We start from the raw sequence: 18,535 nt of genomic DNA, 5'->3' as shown, positions 1-18,535 counted from the left end.
TGTCTTTGTTGACTAATTTGTTTCCTCATATTATCAAACTTATTTTCACTCAGTCTTCCTGTGATACTTGACTGAGATATGGACTTGACTCTAGACAAGGTCTCTGGAACACTTTGTCTGGCATGTCCTACCAAACTGGAAAGACTCAGAATACGGGCCTGATAACAGACTACATTTGTCTAGACAGTCACCTAGCTGAATTAGGAGAGGCTTATTACCACATTGGCCTTTGGTTAAGAATTTCTGGCCACCTCTCATTTTCTCAGGCATAAAGAAATTGATATGGATTCTTGTTGGAGGAATCCCTTACACCAGAAATCTGAGATCTTCAAAGGACTGAAGTATATCATATTTAATAATGATACCTGACCTTATGTTGCACTTTAAAGTTTTCAAAGCATTTGATATACGTAACAGAATGGAAATATCACTAGCTCTGGAGTCAGAGAACATGTATTTCAAACTACTTTGCCGGTGCTTCCTACAGAAGCTTGTGCATATTGGGCAAGTACCAGTTACCTTCCTGGGCCCTCATCAGTAAAATTAGAGGTTGCATAAGATGGCCTTTTTGAGCCCCTTCTAGTTCTGGATATATGATCCTCTTTCCATCTTACCTCCTTTCATCTTCATTTAAGTATAAACTAGAAAACTATTTACATTCATTCATTTTAACTTGGACTGATTTCATAGTAAAAGGATAAAATAAAGATAAAAATATTTATTTTTTTCAGATGCAAATCCCTTGAGTCCTACCTCTGGTCAAGTAGGAGGAGCAGTGAAACTGTCTGTCTCTTACCGAAATGGCACTCTGTTCATCATGGTGATGCATATCAAAGATCTGGTGAGTGAGTATAAAGAAAGCTCAGTTTTTTCTTTTTGTAACGCTACATATTTCAAATCAACAGACATTTATTATTCCCCACATTAAACTTATTTATAGTTCAAACTCTTGTAATCTGTACTCACCTGGATAGCTAAGTCAAAGCATAATAATTTGGGAAGGGAGAGAGCACTAACAATTAGGAGCAATCAAGGAAAGCTTTACAGAAGAAGTGGTGTCTGAGCTAAGAACTGGTACAGATAAGAATTCTGGGAGATGATAATAGGAAGTACATTTCAGGCAAGGGGATGATGTTTCCAAATGTATCACTGCCTGAGGCTGAGTTCAGGAAAAAGCATGTATATTTGCTTGACTTAAAAATAGCGTGTATGATAATATGATGGTAAGTAATGTCAGTGATGGTAATTTGGAATTAGGCTAGAAAAGCAGTTGGAAGCCTTAGAATAAAGGACTTTAAATCCCCATTTGAATTTTTTATTTTATCATAGAAAAAAATGGGGAACCACTCAAGGTTTATGAGGAGGAGAGTGACATGGTCAAACCTCTACCTTAAGAATATTTTGGCAGTTTTGTGCCAAATTAGAATAAAGAATGAAAGCAGAATAAGAGGCTATTATAATGGCCATAGCAATTGAAAATGGATTAAAGGTGATGGGTACAAAAAATATTGATGTGGAATCAACATGCCTTGGCATCTGATTGAATATGAATAAAATTACTCCAAGGTTATGAACCATAGCCACTCACTGAGAGGATAGTAGCTCCACCAATAGGAACAGCAAAGGTTATTCTAGGTCTAGGTTTAGGGAGAATGCATTCAATTTTGTTAATGTTGCATTTATCTCTCTAGGTGGAGATATCCAGCAGGTAGATAACAATGTAGAGATATTAGGGTTAAAAGGATCGGAACTATGGGAACTGACAAGACAACCAAAGAACAAATGCTGAGATAGAAGACATTAGAGTATAAGATTGGCACTTTGGGGGTTGTCTGTCAGGTAAAAAGATAGATGGTAGTTTAACAAGGGAGACTAAGAACGAGTAGTCAGGCAGGAAAACCAGGAGAAAGGGGTGTTAGGGAAGCCAAGGAAACAGAATTAAAAGGATGATTGAATGTATCCTAAGCTTTGGAGAGGTATATACAGGATCATTGTTAACTTTGAGACAGTACTGACAGTAGAGTGATAAAGTCTGAAAATGGATTGTAAAGGGCTGAGAAACAAGTGGGAGGTAAAGGCAAGGCAGTGAGTGATCCTAAATAGTTCTTTATGACAGTTTGACAGTGAATGGGAGGAGGGATGTAGGAAATTGTGGGGACAGAAGAATCAAGTGAAAGTTTTAAAAGATCAAGCTAATCTAAAGCATGTTTGTAGGTAGTAGTTAAAGAGGAGAGAAAGACAGACAGACACAAAAGAAACAATCAACAGGGGCAAGGTCCTGGAGAAGACAGAATGGAATTGGATTAAGGATACAAGACAAGTAGTAGGGCTGGCCTTGGGGAAAAAGACTCTCTCTCAAAGTCTGTAGTAAAGAAGAGGTAATATAGACATTGTGTAATTGAACTGACTAATTTATAGGCTCACGACTGAAGGGAGAAAGGTTAAAATTGATTGGGCAGAATGAAGAGATTCCAGATTGTAGTAAAGAATGCAGACTAGATTGAGGAAGAGTAAGGTAGAAGGAAATGTGGAAGAAATAGGAGGTTATGTTCAGAGAGGGTATCACCAGAATTGGTGACAGTGAAATCTAAGTTAGGACTACCTCATCTTATGACTCTGAAATGGAGTTAAGATGTAGGTCATGACAACTAAAGAGTTTGGTGAACTGGGAGGCCACAGTGTTCAAGGAGACATTGCTGTGTATATTGAAGTTACGAGTTGGGAGGGAGGAGTAGAGATTTAGACTGCCACCCACCTGCTGAATTCCTCCAAACTTGGGGGAGTAGTGATCTGGGGGCCTGCAAGAGACAATCCCAGCTATCTGGGCCAGACAGTACACACCGTCCAAGTGAACTTCAAAGGAGGAGAAGTTGATGATTGACGGTGGCAAAGGAAAGGTCTTAAAGTGGCAATAGGGAGCAAAGCATATGCTTGTTTCTTCTGACCCTATTAGGTAACTTGATCTTAGGATCATAGATCAAGGGGTAGAAGGGACCTCAAAGGCCACACAACCCATCCCTGTCATTTTACAGATGAGGAAACTAAGGTCCAGAGATGGTAAGTAACTTGCTCAGAGTCACATAGGTATTAAGCATCAGAAGCAGTCTCCCATGAAAAGGAATAGTTAGTACTAAAGAGGTTTACCAGGGATTTGTCGTCCTTTAAGACAGCCAGATTTTTGTGAGCACTGAGAAGAAATAGGAAAATGAGAAGTTTCTTAATGATATACCAGAGATTCCAAAGGACACAGAAAAGGGGGAGGGCAGAAGAGGCAAAGAGCTAAAGGGCATAGATGTGCATAGATCATGTTTATGTTGGGGAGGAATAGATTTGAGTAGAAATGAGGATGACAGGACAGGAAAGATTTCACAGTGGCAGGTAGTTTTCATTTCAACATACCATGACTCTCAATTACAGGGGTTGGCAGCAGCAGATGGGGGTTAACCATAGAATGTAGCTTTCTCCAGATGCTTGGGGTCCTCATCCTTCAAGGTCCTCTGATGACAGGGGTCAGTGGCAATTCTGTTCCCAAATACCAGCAAATAGGGGATGGAGGAAGCCAATCTTGGAGCTTGTCTTTTTACTCATTCCCTTTTCTACATCCTAGTTCCTTACCTCTGTATCCTAGTACCTTAACTCAGATCTCCCCTATATTTAAAAAAAATCCTTCATAATGCTGTCCTCTTATATCTGTCCCTTTCACTGTCAACTCCTAGAAAAAGAAGTCTATACTTGTTTCTTCCACTTCCCAAACCTTTGAAATCTAGCTTCTAGTTTCACCACTCATCTAAAACTGCCCTCTCCAAAGTTATCAGTAATCTCCTGACTGGTAGATCAAATGATATTTCTCCTCAGCCATTTTAGCTTCTCTGTAGCTTTTGGCATTGTTGGCCACTACCAGCTCCTAGACACTCTTCCCCCTGCAGGTTATCCAGAACTCATATCACTCCTGAGCTACAGTTCCAGATCACCAATTAATTCCATGCTTGACATCTCTATTGGAATATCTTACTGGCATCTCACTCTCAGTAAGTCCAAAAAACTCTCATTACCTTCCTTCAAAACTTTTCCCAACTTTCTTATTTCTTATCAATGGCAGCATCCTCCTTCCTTGCAACCTCAAAGATATCCCTAAATCTCCCTCCTTTCAGTCATTTGCCAAGTCTTTTAAATTCATCTTCATCTGCTATTGCAGTAGCCTCTTTATCGTTCTCTTTGCATCCATCTTCTCGTCTCTGTCTGTCCTACATACATCTGCCAAATTGATATTTGAAAAGTACACCTGACTGTTTTTCTCTTGCTTTCGCTTCAGTGTCTCTCTACTGCCTCTAGGGAAAGGACAGACTCTTCCATTTGTCATTTAAAGTCTGTCACACTTGGACTCCAGCCTGTATTTCCAGTTTATTCATACATTATTCCCCTTTGTACCTTCTACATTCCTGCAAAACTGACCTACATAGCATTTCTCCTTCATGCCATGCTGTCATCCATTTCTGTGCCTCATGTAGTGTCCATCCTTGGCTAGAATGCTGTCTTTCACCTCTGGCTGTCTTCAGCACAGCCTGGATATCACCTCTGACCTTTTCTGATTCCAGCAGCTCTTAGTGCTCTTCTCTCAAAATTATTTCTTTACTCTGTGTATATTTTACATATATTTATTTGTGTGGATGACAAGCTCCTCAAAGACAAGGACTGTTTTCATTTTTTTCTCTATAAACCCACAGTCTAAGCACATTGTCTGATGCTCGATAAAGATTCATTGAATTGAATGCATATAGGATTTTGTACACTGGAGAGAAGATTCATGAAGTGCTTTTCTTCATAGGTTACTGAAGACGGGGCAGACCCAAATCCATATGTAAAAACGTATCTACTTCCAGATACCCATAAAACATCAAAACGTAAAACCAAGATTTCACGAAAAACTAGAAACCCAACATTTAATGAAATGGTGAGTCAGAACCCCATGCATGACTATCGTAGTGATAGATATTTACATTTAAATGCTAAATATTGAATTACTTCCATTACTAGAAAAGCAAACTGGAAAAATGTCATTTGAGAAAGCTTTGTAAGGTCCTGAAACATCTCTGAAATATCAATAGATGTGTAGTGATGTCAGTTAAACTTCTGTCACATTTAGCATATGTTATACTTCTAAATCCAATCCTTTTGTTACAGTTTTTCAACTAAATAGTTAGGCATACACGGTCAAGGAGATGTTTTACATAACTTACAGCATATCTTTCTGGAGAGAATTCGAAGGTACATAGTAGATACGATAGCTTTGCCACCTTCCAGATTAGAAGTCTTGTAATCACACTTGCTAAAAGCAGAATTATGGTGAGTTTGCTGTTGGGAGGCAGAATCTTCCATATCTCATCCCAGCAGAAAAACAAAGAATTGAAGAAGAAAACTCAGAGTCTTTTTTCACCCAACTGTAGCCATTCTAACCATGGCTCCTCTCCACCCTTTGCCCCTTCAAGGCAGTTCCTTCTCTTTTCTCCAGTTACTTCCAGCCCCGAGGCAGACTTACTTCTTTCTTCTCTCTCTCCTTTTTTTTTTTTTGGCTGCAGCTTGTGTACAGTGGATACAGCAAAGAGACTTTGAGACAACGAGAACTTCAATTAAGTGTGCTCAGTGCAGAGTCCTTACGGGAGAATTTTTTCTTAGGTGGAATAACTCTGCCCCTAAAAGATTTCAATTTGAGCAAAGAGACAGTTAAATGGTATCAACTGACAGCAGCACTATATTTGTGAGTGTTGGAAGCAAGACGAGATGAATGAACCCTGCTGACTTGTGCAGTTTTGTACATTTTTTTTCTACTTGGACAGAATTTAAGACACTAAATAAACTTGCATTTTCAGCACATCCATTGGACCAGCAGTCACAAAATTAATATGATGGAATTTTATGGGAGCCATCTATAATTTTAAAGTTACTATGGGATGCTGCACACCCCAAACTCAATTTTTTACCAGTTTCTTAATATATGTGCTTTTTGATAATGAAGTTTTCGAACCATCCTTAACCATTAAGAGTAATAATTTTGGCTTAGTGTGGTTGTACTGTGTCATTTCAGCCTCCTACCTTTCCATGGCCCACCCTACAAATGTGGTGTATTCTTTTTTGCTATTTTTCAATCCTAGTCACCATTGTATGTATGAAAACATCAAAGTAGAGAAAGGTACATCGTTTTAGCCCTGCTGTTTTTTTCATTGCAGCAAAGTAAATAATAAATAAAGCGCAGTTTAAAAAAAAAGCGGCCAAAGCTACTAGATAGTACCAAGGTTGAAAGAAGTAAGAAAATGGATAGTGTTGCTTTTACATTATTCATGTGAGTCCAATGTCTTCAAAACCTTTTTCAGAGTGAGTGCCAACAAATGAAGTTGTAAATAATGGTGCCTTAACTTCAGATGCTTCCCTCCCTGGCACCTCATTTCTGTTGGTTTTTCCAGACTTGCTCATTAATAAATATTTTATATATCTTTCCACTTACTAAACCAACACAGGAAAGCCTTTACTTTGTGAATTAAGCACCTACTAATTCTTTTCCCATGGAAAAACCACTTGCTAAACTTGTAATACAGTTGTGAGTCTATTCAGTCATACCAAGTACATACAACATCTTGTTAGTTACTCAGTAACTTGATGTGAATGAAAGTTGAATGTACAGGAAAAAATACATTCATTCCATTACTAGAGACTCATGCTTAAGCCTTGTGAAGTGAATTAAAGCTTAAGCATCATGCACCTACACTCTGATCCCTCTGTAACAAGGGACAGCTTTTTACCTGTGGCCCAAATTCCTGCACACTATGAAAACATCATCCAAGCACACTCTTGATTAGATGTCTGGGATGTTAGTACTAGGTATTTGTAGACTCTAATCTGACCTTAACCATAGACCTATGTAGGGAAACATGCCTTATGTTTTTACTCCTCACTAACATTGTAATTCACACGTATATACAAGTTCAGAACCACCTTAGGAAGAGATGAAATTGTAGCTTAATAACCTTTTGCTAATAACATTCATGTGTAGATTCACTTGACTCCACACATATACACATCATTTGGATTTGTTTTGTTTTCTACAAATCTTTATTTTAAAAATTACAGGATTAAAACATAGAATTTACTTAAATGAAGGAAAGTACAGATCTGCTGATTGTTTATAATATTCTGTTCCTTGTAAAATGGCAGGTATAGGAAAGGGACAATCAGATTGAGGGACATTGCAAATGAAACTATTTCTGTGAAATGTGCCCATTGTTTTGCACAAAGGATGATATTTACAGCAGATTGTAAGTGGGGCAACCCATGAAAATATTAGGTGGGGAGGGGGAAGAAGAAAAAACACTTGAAACTATTCAGTGCCTAACACTAATGGTCCATTTGTTGAATAACTGTTTAAGTAGAATCTACAGATGACTTTCTTTTGGAATGTTGAAATGTTTTTATAAATAGTAAATAGAGTGGTCAAAATGCAGATCTGGAGTCCGAACTTAACTCTTCTTGTTCATATAGAATTTATCATTTGTTTGAATATAAGTAACTTAATAAATGTAATATAAGGAGCTCCTAGGTTGTTTTTCCTGCTCACTTGATGCTCTTGAGACTTATTCCATTCCATCAATAGACCCACAAGTCACTTAGCCCCAGGAAAGCAAAATACTGTTTTTGTGAAACATTTCATTATTAATTGGAAGCAATATGTACTGCTTTTTTGCAGTCAGTTATAGCACAGTGTCTTATAGCACAAATACTAGAAATAGAAATTTTGAAACATTGCTTTGCAATATAAAAGGTATCTGATTCTTGTCTGAAAATGTATATTATGATGAGTACTGTATAGTTAACTAGAATTCAGGACAAGTGCTAACAATGTTCTCAGCTTCTCATTATTGTGCCTTTTGTCCCTTTTTTACTGTAGATTTAGTGTAATACTTTCTCGTTTGTAAAATGTATTCAGCCCTCACCAAAAACTAGAGGAATAGCACTGACTTAAGCCTCTTTGCACTACTCTTGATAGAGTTAAAATGAATTGAATTCCTAAAGATGTGTTTTAAACCTTTGATTAACAATAAACGTGAAACATGAATGTGAGTGGGAACAGAAGCTGGCCAAGACACTAATGAAAGAGACATTTGCGAGCACTCACACAACAACTGATACTTTGTATTTAGTCACACAAAAAGAGTTCTGCTGTACTCAGGCAGCCAGAAAAAAATATTCTCTTCTGGCTGCTGGATGGAGATGTGAGGATCATGGCTTGCTTAAAGAACAGTGACCTCTTATTTTCTCTACTGAAGAACTCAATGTAGGACCTGCACTGAAGTTTGTATTATTACCTTTATATGGTCTACAGGTATATTAGTATGTTAATGCATGTGAGGTCTTTAATAAAGTTTTCATTTTTCTATTTTTAAGATTAGGGCTGTATAGAAATTTCAATATCTTGCCTTAAATTGACTGTTCTTTTTAGAATTCTAATATTGTGGATTTTTCACAAAGAAACTTTTATTTCTGATATTTGCAGGCTCTTCCTATTTCACAGGGGAAAGGGAGGTATAGCACCATTTTCTTAATCAATGGATTAAAGTTCCTATAATATTTACTCACATACTGTGACAACAACAGTGCATATATGAAGAAATAACCAATGGGTTAGTTGGTCTCATGTTAACTGTAAGAACCAAATATTTTAATTATATTTTGTTGATAGTCAAGATGTACATTATTTCCTTTAATACCTTAATTGTATTCAATGGATTAAATGTGACTCTGTAACTGTCCTATAATTGTATTAAAACACTTCTGAAATAAAGGACTAGAATTGTCATTAGTCATCTTGTAAACATTAGAATTTTAAGCTCAAAATATTGGCAAACTGAGGATGATGATGATGATGATGCCGCTGCCAATGCCTGTCAATAGGAAGTTTCCAGAGTTTTCAGTCTTTTATTTTTGTCAGAAAAGTTTATCCTCCTAGTAACAACATACTCTATCTGTTGCCACAAAATAGATCTGGGAAGAACTCCAGGACTGTAGAATCACAGGTAGAGTGTTGGGAAGGACCTTAAAAGGCCTCATCAAGTCCAAAACCTTCATTCTACAGATAAGGAAACTGGGATCTAGAGATCAGAAGAATCCAAGATGAGATCTGAACTGGGGGTCCGACAGTCCATCCACTTTCCTTTCTGCTTCCCATTTGGCCTAGCCCTTGTCTCAGGCAGGTTTTCCTAAACTATCCAGGCCAAAGGAGTATCTTCTAAATGTGTTCTTGGTCACTCATAAAAAAGGCCTTAGAATCCTAAATATTTGTGATTCTGTAGATGTTACACTTCCCTTCCTCTGGCTTAGTTTTTGTTAGTTATCTGTGAAAAAATTTATTATCCAGTGAACAAAAGTCTATCACTACTAGGCTTGGACTCTAAGTCTTTCCAGCTACAGGAACCTTGGCTCCACTCTCATGACCTTGGAGACCTTAGGATCATTTCCACAGCATTGTGAAACACATAGTAGGGAGGTATAAACCAACCCTAAAGCCTGGGCGGCTGCTCTGCCATTGTAAATATCTTTAGATCTGGCTCTGCTACTTATTAGTTATATAACTTTGGGAAAGCCCCTTCTTCCTGGACCTCAGTTTTCTCATCTATAAAATGAGAGGATTGGATTAAATGAGCTCTTTAGATTGTAAGTTCCTTGAGGTCAGGGACTACTATCCTTTGCCCCTGTTTGTATCCCCAGCACTTAATAAATGTTGACTGATCTAAGGTTCCTTTCAGCCCTAATCCTTTGTTCTAGATTTTCATATTACCATGGTACTGATGGAACCCTTCCTAACTAACTCATTAATAGGATCCATTCCCTGTGTGAGATAGTTCAAGTATTACTTCCATTTATCAAAGGAAGCGAAGCCTGCTTAGCTTGGGATTTGGCTCAACTTCATACATGTCTGGACTTGGACTGAGGGACAGAGTGAAGCCCCATTCTGATAACCACATTCAGTGCTCTTTCCACTATGCCTCATTGCCTTCATTCCTAGCCCACAACATCCATCCCTTTGAGGTGAAAAGTGCAAATATCATCACCATTAAACAGATGAGGAAATTGAATCCAAGAAGTGAAGAATGACTTGCCCAACCAACACACTTAGAGAGAACTGGGACTTGATCCAGATCTTTGCAGGTCTGGCACTTTTCATACAGTTCTGCCTTTTGTACACCATATGGAGACAGGCAGAATCCCAGCTCTCCAGTTCCTTGCTCTAGGTCATACGTAAAAAACATACCAAGCCTGTTCAATGACACAAGAACACCACCGTCTGAACCATAAGAGAAATGAGTTGATGTCCTGGCAGGCACCATGGCCCAGGGCACTGGATCTGGAAGTTGAGGACCCAGGTTCAGATTCCACCTGACATTACCTATCTGTCCTGGATAGCAAGCCATTTAGCCTTCCTGGGCCTCAGTTTCTTCATCTGTAAAACTGGACTGGAAAACCTCTGCTCTCTGAGCCTGTGACAGTGGGCTGAGCCTAAGAGTTGGACCACTAGTGGAGAGGACACTTAGGGGAAGCTTCGGCTAAGTGCCAGTAAGGGATGCATCCCAGGAAGGGTAGTGTTAACTTGAGGCAGAGGACTGCTCTGATGAGGTCCGGTACCACGAGCTCCAGGATAACCCCCCACACTCTTCACCTGAGGTCCTAGAGAATCTAGAGCACCGCAGGTGATCTCTCGGCCAGTAAGATGCAGGTCTTTTGTCTCCTGTGCTGGCTTCGCCCGCTGCACCAGGCTCCCCAAGCCCAGCATGGTCTCATTGACTGAGCATGTAAATGTCATTTTTAAGGGTCCGCTACACAAGAACACGATGGTGCAGTCATTCCCAGACGGCAGCTTGTGGGGTGAGATACTGCGGACCTTAGGTGGGCTGCAAATGCAGCGTTAAGTCAATAGTAAGGAGACAACCAGGTTTGGTGAGCCGAGATCAAGGGGCCGGGCCTGCAAGCTGGAGGATCCAAGTTCGAATCCTGCCTCACCCCGGGCAAATCACTTAATCGCTGTTTGCCTCAGTTTCCTCAACTCCGCCTTCCTCCCGGGGTTGTGAGGATCCACTGAGATACTAGTAAAGCGTTCTGCACGGTGCCTGGCACACGGTAGGCGTTTCCTCCGTCTGGCCTTTACCCCGGGCTCAAATAACCAGGTTACCCACGGCAGAGCAGGGGAAGAGAGAGCCGTGCTCCGAGTGCGTCCCCCTTGGAGGTTCCTACCCAATCCGGAGCTTGGGTCAAACCCAGGTCGCTCCCTAAGCCTCCGGCCGTAAAGACCACGTGGAAGGCCCTGGCAAGGGCTCCGGGCCAGGGCAGATCTGGGAGGGGCCTGACACGGGAGAACTGCCCGCCGGGACCTGTAGTTCCAGTTCTCCTCCCTCCCCCAAACCACGCCCACTATGAGGGAAGGCCCACCTCCTAGACTGCCTTTATACGTCAACGTCACTTCCGGTGGCGGGAGGATCGCGTCATTTCCGGCACATTAAGCGATTTCCTGCCTTGTTCCCTACATCCCTCTCTCTTTTGCTGCCTGATCGTCGCCATCATGGGTCGTATGCACGCTCCCGGGTGAGTCCAGAGGGCCGGCCCGGGGCAGCCGGGGGCGCGTGGGTCCGGGGAGTTACGGAGGTTATGATGGTTGTGGACTCGGAGCGGGCGGTTGGAGCCGGGCCACGTTGCCGTCCTTACCCCCTCCCGTTTGTGTCTTCTCAGGAAGGGCCTGTCCCAGTCTGCTCTGCCGTACCGCCGCAGCGTGCCCACGGTGAGGGGCCGAGGCCGGGTCTGGGGAGGATGGGGCCGCGGGGTGGTGTGCCCGGGGGGGAAGATGGGGCCTCGAGGAGGGGGCCGGGGAGGGTGAGGGCTTCGAGGGGGGAGCCCGGGGAGGGTGAGGGGCCCGGGGGGGATGAGGAGGGCCTGGGGGGGGGCCCGGGGAGGATGGGGCCGCGGGGTGAGGGGCCCGGGGAGGATGGGGCCTCAAGGGGGGGCCCGGGGAGGATGGGGCCGCGGGGTGGGGCGTTCGGGAAGGATGGGGCCGCAGGGTGGGGGGTCCCGGGGAGGATGGGGCCGCGGGGTGGGGGGCCCGGGGAGGATGGGGCCGCGGGGTGGGGGGCCCGGGGAGGATGGGGCCGCGGGGTGGGGGGCCCGGGGAGGATGGGGCCGCGGGGTGGGGCGTTCGGGGAGGATGGGGCCGCGGGGTGGGGGGCCCGGGGAGGATGGGGCCGCGGGGTGGGGCGTTCGGGAAGGATGGGGCCGCAGGGTGGGGGGTCCCGGGGAGGATGGGGCCGCGGGGTGGGGGTCCCGGGGAGGATGGGGCCGCGGGGTGGGGGGCCCGGGGAGGATGGGGCCGCGGGGTGGGGGGCCCGGGGAGGATGGGGCCGCGGGGTGGGGGGCCCGGGGAGGATGGGGCCGCGGGGTGGGGCGTTCGGGAAGGATGGGGCCGCAGGGTGGGGGGTCCCGGGGAGGATGGGGCCGCGGGGTGGTGTGCCCGGGGGGGAGGAGGAGGGCCTGGGGGGGGGCCCGGGGAGGATGGGGCCGCGGGGTGGGGCGTTCGGGAAGGATGGGGCCGCAGGGTGGGGGGGCCCGGGGAGGATGGGGCCGCGGGGTGGGGGGCCCGGGGAGGATGGGGCCTCGAGGGGGGGGCCGGGGAGGATGGGGCCGTGGGGTGGGGCGTTCGGGAAGGATGGGGCCGCAGGGTGGGGGGTCCCGGGGAGGATGGGGCCGCGGGGTGGGGGGCCCGGGGAGGATGGGGCCGCGGGGTGGGGCGTTCGGGAAGGATGGGGCCGCGGGGTGGGGGGCCCGGGGAGGATGGGGCCGCGGGGTGGGGGGCCCGGGGAGGATGGGGCCTCGAGGGGGGGGCCGGGGAGGATGGGGCCGTGGGGTGGTGTGCCCGGGGGGGAGGAGGAGGGCCTGGGGGGGGGGGGCCCGGGGAGGATGGGGCCGCGGGGTGGGGCGTTCGTGGAGGATGGGGCCTCGAGGGGGGGGGCCGGGAAGGATGAGGGCCGGGCGGGGAAGGGGCGCCTCGGCCCACTGCCCCTGAGTCTCCTCTCCCCGCCGCCCGCAGTGGCTGAAGCTCACCTCGGACGACGTGAAGGAGCAGATCTACAAGCTGGCCAAGAAAGGCCTGACGCCCTCCCAGATCGGTGAGTCCACCCTGGGCCCCCCTAAGGAGCGGGGCTGAGAGTGCGCATGACCCGTGGCTCTAGCGCCCACCATGCCCAGTAATGATCTCAGTGCATCCTCACAACAACTCGGGGAGCTCCGGGCTACCGAGGCAGGCAGCGGAGAAGCCACTTCCCCGGGTCACACAGCTAGTAGGTATCCTCAGGGAGTTTCCATCCCAGTGGGGGCTGCATAGATAAGATTGTACCAGGTGTGGCCTCCTCCATGCAGAGTAACTTTGGGGGGGGGGGTCGGATCAGGAAAAGGCGGAAGGTGAGTTGGAATGTATTGCAGGCAGGGTCATGCTGTGCAATGGAGGTCTCCTCTGATGGTCAGTCTGCCTGGAATGGCTGAAGGGAAGCAACAAAATAAGCCTTATAATGTGTGCCCCCTTAATCTTTAGACTGAAAAGAGCCGAATACGGGAGTAAGACCCGAGATTTTGGTGGAGCTGGGCCTTCCTGCTGCGTATAATGCTTCACATTTACGTTGACCTCTGAGGTTTAGAAAACACTTCACTTAAACTGAAAACCCTGTGGAAGCGTGGGCTGTTTTCTCCCATTTCTGCAAATGTGGAACTGAGCTTTGCAAAAACTTGCCCAGAGTCACAATCTTTCTCAGTGCCTGAGGAATGCTTTGTACCTGGGTCTTTGATCAGTGTATTATGCTGCCTCTTAACTGTTAAATCCACCGAGGTGTGTATGTTAGGTGAATACACAGCTCTGTGTATGGGGTATTGTTCAAAGGGTCATAGAATTGGTGCTGGGAAAGTTATTTTTTGTCACATCCTTGAGAAAACAGGCTCACAAGTTTGAATGGCTTTCCCAAAGCTCCATATACAGTCTCCATATCTAGTGCTTGTTCCATTGGTAACTTCCTACTTTAAAAATACACACACACACTCACACATGCAAAATCCTAGGTTTTAGGCCAAACTTCTATTTATTCTGAATTAATAGATTCATTTGATGTCATTTGCCTTTTCAGGTGTGATCCTGAGGGATTCTCATGGTGTGGCACAAGTACGCTTTGTAACTGGGAACAAAATTTTGAGAATTCTAAAGTCCAAGGGACTTGCACCTGATCTTCCTGAAGATCTTTATCACTTGATCAAGAAAGCTGTTGCTGTTCGAAAGCATCTTGAGAGAAACAGAAAGGTAAAAGAGAACAAATGGGTCATCCTATGTCAAAAGAAGAATCAAGATGATTAATAGGTTTTTAACTGATAAAACAAAAGGCATTGATTTTTAGTGTATTTAAGTATTCTTATCCTTGAAATGTTTTGGAAAAGGGAATTAACTTCATCCTGCCATACCCTTAATTTGCATGAAGTAAATTGATCACCTAAAATAGACTTTGGGTAACTGAGTCATCATTAATAAAGTTTGTTGAATGAATGGATTTGCACATAGGCTTTTTAAATTGTCTAAAGAGCTTAGCATTTTGCATTTTAGAGTGGTTTTTCTTTGCATTGACCAAATCTTCCTTGGATATTGCATGCTAGCTGAGGGCAGGGGGGATGGGGCTGTTTTTATTTGTACTGAAAATTTTCTACAGATATTAGTTGGCTGGTCCACACCATGGTTGTACCTTAGTATAAAAACAAAACAAAACAAAAAACTAGGGCTCATGGTGACTATGGTTTGATTCTGCATCATAATTATATGTCTTTTGGGAGGAAAGGATTTACATACATTTTCTCATTAGAATGTAAACAAGCTCAGTGAGATGGTTGACATTTATCTATTTTAGCAGTTATTCCTTCATTATCTTGAATGTCCTTTTGAGAAATTTTCTTGACTGCTTTTTGTTTTTAGGATAAGGATTCTAAATTCCGTCTGATTCTGAACGAGAGCCGAATTCACCGACTGGCTCGATATTATAAGACCAAGAGAGTGCTCCCACCCAATTGGAAATAGTAAGTATTGATCGTTATTCTATGGATAATTTTACATGGTTGGGGTACGTTGAAACATAGGTGACTTGGGAATGTCTTTACCTAACCTAAGAACCCTGCCCTGTTGGGTGGGCCCCACAGGGTTAATTTCCTTGATTGATGCTGGTAATTGTGGCAGTTTATTTTCGGGGGAGGCATAAAGGGCCAAAATTAACAGCTTTTTATTTTCCTTCCTTGCAGTGAATCATCCACAGCCTCTGCTCTGGTTGCATAAATTTTGGTTTATCTACTAAAGTAATAAAAGTCACATCTAACTGAATCCTTGTTTTGTTTCTCCTTTTATGAAAAATAATTGTTAGATCTATCTAAATAAGCCTTTTACAGGGAACTCCTTTAGAGGTTCACTGTATTGTCCAAGTTCTATCTGGTCACTTGCATTTTGCTTTAAATTTACAGAGAAGGAAATGGAGGCTCAGTGGTAATTGACTTCTCATTCTTCAATCACCATGCCTATATCCATCCCTTTTTTCCTACCATTGTCCTCAACCCTTTAAAACTTGAATTGTTAGTACTCTCTTTTGATGTCTGGTTCTGGTCTCCCATTGTTTAACTCCCTCCTGCATATTGCTGATAGAAAACATGGTTATTTCCTTTGTTTCAAAAACTCAAGCTAGCTCTTTACTGCCCCTTTTCCATTGGTTTTTCAGGCCCATCACTTTGCTTCTATATATTCTCTTTTATTACTTACATTGTTCCATTAAAGTGAATTTCTTGTCACACTTACTCCTAGCTACCTCCCATGCTTTGTTTTTCTTTTACTTATTCAATAACATCTTTGAAGCCTTAACTTACAACCTACCTTGTCTACAAAGATTTTCTTCATTAATTTACACTTGGCTATAGTTGCAAATTGACTGATTTTCAGTGTAAATGCTGTTCTGTGTGATTATGGTGTCTCTTCAGGTCCCATTACTTGTAAAGGAGACATTAAAGATTTCTTTGAATCCCTGTCTGTGATGTATTCAGTATCTCTAAATCTCTTGGCATTGTTGTCCACATTTCTTCATAAATTTTGGGAAGGATTGAACCAGTGTAACTGATGTCTTCCTTAAGCAAAAGCTCTTATTTTCATAGTGTCATCTCTGTTGATCTGTCTCTCTGCTACAAAAAAAAAAAAGAGACCCAAACCTTTTGGTGTTTTAACTCTTCCCTCCAAAAATATCTCCAGTAAAGTGCCCACCTGTGGTGCTCTGCAAAATGGCAGTCAGCTAGGTAGTAGAGGTGGAAGTGAAAGCATCTTAACAGGAATAATAAAATGTGCTCAAGTAAGTCTTACTGTTACTGCTGAACTAACTTCCCTTTGTACTCCCTTCAGTTTGCTGCTTAATTGTTTATGTGACTCTAGATTGAGTTCTGTGTCCCTAAAATGAAGAAGTTGACTTGGGTGACCTCAGAGGTGCCAGCCATCCATCCTGCGATCCTTTGGTCTGCCAGATAGCATGTCAGTCATGGGACTTGAACGCTTTCTAAAATGCTCTATTGGCATCGCTTTTCCCCTTTGCCTTCGTTGTGCCTGCCTATCCTTTGGTGCCTTTGACCTCTTCCATGGAGCTCAGCAGTAGTACTCCCCTCTGTCTTTTCGCTTTGTCCCATAGTATGCGGATTCAGTTTCTTCTGTGTGTCCTTGGGACAAGCTTGCGGTATCCAGCCAGTTACCACTACTTAACTCTCATGGTAAAACCACATCAAATATCTGAGAATACTTTTCATTGAAGATTACGTGTGGTTTGGGTCCTAAACTAACAATGTGATGAACATAAAGGAAAGCTTGACCAAATTAGAAATGAGGGGAAAAGGATTTAAACCTGAACAGGAATTTTGAGATCATCCACACCCTTTCTTTGGCAGATGAAGAAATGAGGCCTAAAGTCACTTGTTTGTGGTTAAATGACATAGAGTTGGGATCCCCTTCTAGCTGGAAGGGCCACATAAAGAAAAGTTTCACGAAGGTGGTACTGGAACTGGGTTTCCAACAGGTAGCTAATGTGGAAGGAATACATTCAGGTGTGGACTCTGATGTCACAATACTCTTGAGAGATGAGTGCTATTATCCTCATTTTAGAAATGAGAAAACTGAGGTAAATGGAGATTGTGACTTTCTCAAGAGTCACATAGCTGGTCTGAGGCTAGTTTTGAATCCAGGTCCAGAGTTCAATCTACTACACTACCTAGCAACTTCAGAATTAGGGTTAAAAATAGAATTAGTACATTCACAAAGCACAATTTGTTTATCCATACAGCCAGTTGATAGGCATCTACTTTGTTATCTCTTTGCTTCACAAAAAATGTTAGGATATTTTAGTGTATATGGTGCCTTTTTGTCATATACTCCAGGTATGTACTTACTAGTGGGATTTCTGGGTCAGAGGGTATGGGCACTTTAGTCTCTAGCTGAATAATTCCAAATTGCAACTATAAACTTAACATAGTATGCACTGTTGGAGGGTTCTTACGAGATTAGTTCTGGAAGTATTGCCAGTAGAATATTGGGAATGATGTGGCTAGAAACAATCTAAGACATTTCCTAAATGCAATCCAGCTCGTACTCCCGTCAATCTTCCACTTAACTCATGAAGGCATTTACTATTTTTCAAATATGTGTAGATGTTGTGACTAGATATAAAAATATAAAAAGATCACTAATTCATATATTTTCATAATGAATACTAAGAGTATAAATGTAGAGGGATGTGGGGTTGGGGTTTTTTCATATCAAGAGGGGTCCTGCCCCCCAAAATTGGAAATGATTGTTCTAAAGTGGAGGAGCTACGATCGGTGTCATAAAGAGATCTACAGCTACAGTTAGGTAGCTGAAATTTGTTTCAGTTAGAGTTCATTGGATCATACTAGAACTGGAAGAGGATATATGAGGCCATTTATAGATGAGGAAACTGAGACGCAGGAAAGTGAGGTGTAGTTTGCTCAGTAGTGGTAGTGTTTGATGTGGGATTTGAACCCACAGGGGCCCAGCCTGGCTCCATTGGATGGGAGGCTTTTGTTATCACCCTTCATTGTTAGAAATCTTCATTTTTCTTGAGATCTGACCACAAGGCTTTAAACTGGTAGGTGTGTGTTCGTCCTTCATTGCTGAAAAAGACCATGCCATCACACAAATAATGACATGACTTGCACTTTGTTTTGAGTGAGGGAGGGCTGTGCAGCCTCACTTCTCCTCTAGAGCCATTTGAATCCAGTGACCAGATATTCATCAGGATGACTGGAGATGACCCAAGATGAGGCAATTGGGGTTAAGTGACTTGCCCAAGGTCACACAGCTAGTGAGTGTCAAGTGTCTGAGATGAGGGGGGCGGAGCCAAGATGGCGGAGTAGAAAGACGCACATACACATAGCTCTGAACCCACAACCC

General features: G+C 43.6%; 2 protein-coding genes across 11 annotated transcripts in view; both read left to right on the top strand.

Moving 5' to 3' along the window:
• PIK3C2A (phosphatidylinositol-4-phosphate 3-kinase catalytic subunit type 2 alpha) overlaps positions 1–8,848 on the top strand; it is a 233,236-nt gene extending 224,388 nt beyond the window's left edge. For all 10 annotated transcript variants that reach the window (XM_072619606.1, XM_072619605.1, XM_072619603.1 and 7 more), the window contains 3 exons: positions 732–841; positions 4,826–4,951; positions 5,577–8,848. In XM_072619606.1, the coding sequence (XP_072475707.1) occupies positions 732–841; positions 4,826–4,951; positions 5,577–5,759 (419 nt within the window). In that variant the 3' untranslated portion in view covers positions 5,760–8,848. The remainder of the gene's footprint in view (positions 1–731; positions 842–4,825; positions 4,952–5,576) is intronic.
• Positions 8,849–11,324: 2,476 nt separating this feature from the next.
• RPS13 (ribosomal protein S13) lies at positions 11,325–15,427 on the top strand. Its single transcript, XM_072619616.1, has 6 exons — positions 11,325–11,622; positions 11,767–11,815; positions 13,115–13,193; positions 14,199–14,368; positions 15,029–15,129; positions 15,349–15,427. Exons 1-6 carry the CDS (start codon positions 11,600–11,602, stop codon positions 15,380–15,382), a joined length of 456 nt encoding a protein of 151 aa, XP_072475717.1. The 5' UTR covers positions 11,325–11,599; the 3' UTR covers positions 15,383–15,427.
• The last annotated feature ends 3,108 nt before the right edge of the window (positions 15,428–18,535 follow it).

The sequence above is a fragment of the Notamacropus eugenii genome, chromosome 6, assembly GCF_028372415.1.
Source record: "Notamacropus eugenii isolate mMacEug1 chromosome 6, mMacEug1.pri_v2, whole genome shotgun sequence".
Taxonomy (NCBI): domain Eukaryota; kingdom Metazoa; phylum Chordata; class Mammalia; order Diprotodontia; family Macropodidae; genus Notamacropus; species Notamacropus eugenii.
Note: the sequence above shows the minus strand (reverse complement) of the source record. Positions and strands in the feature narration are given on the sequence as shown.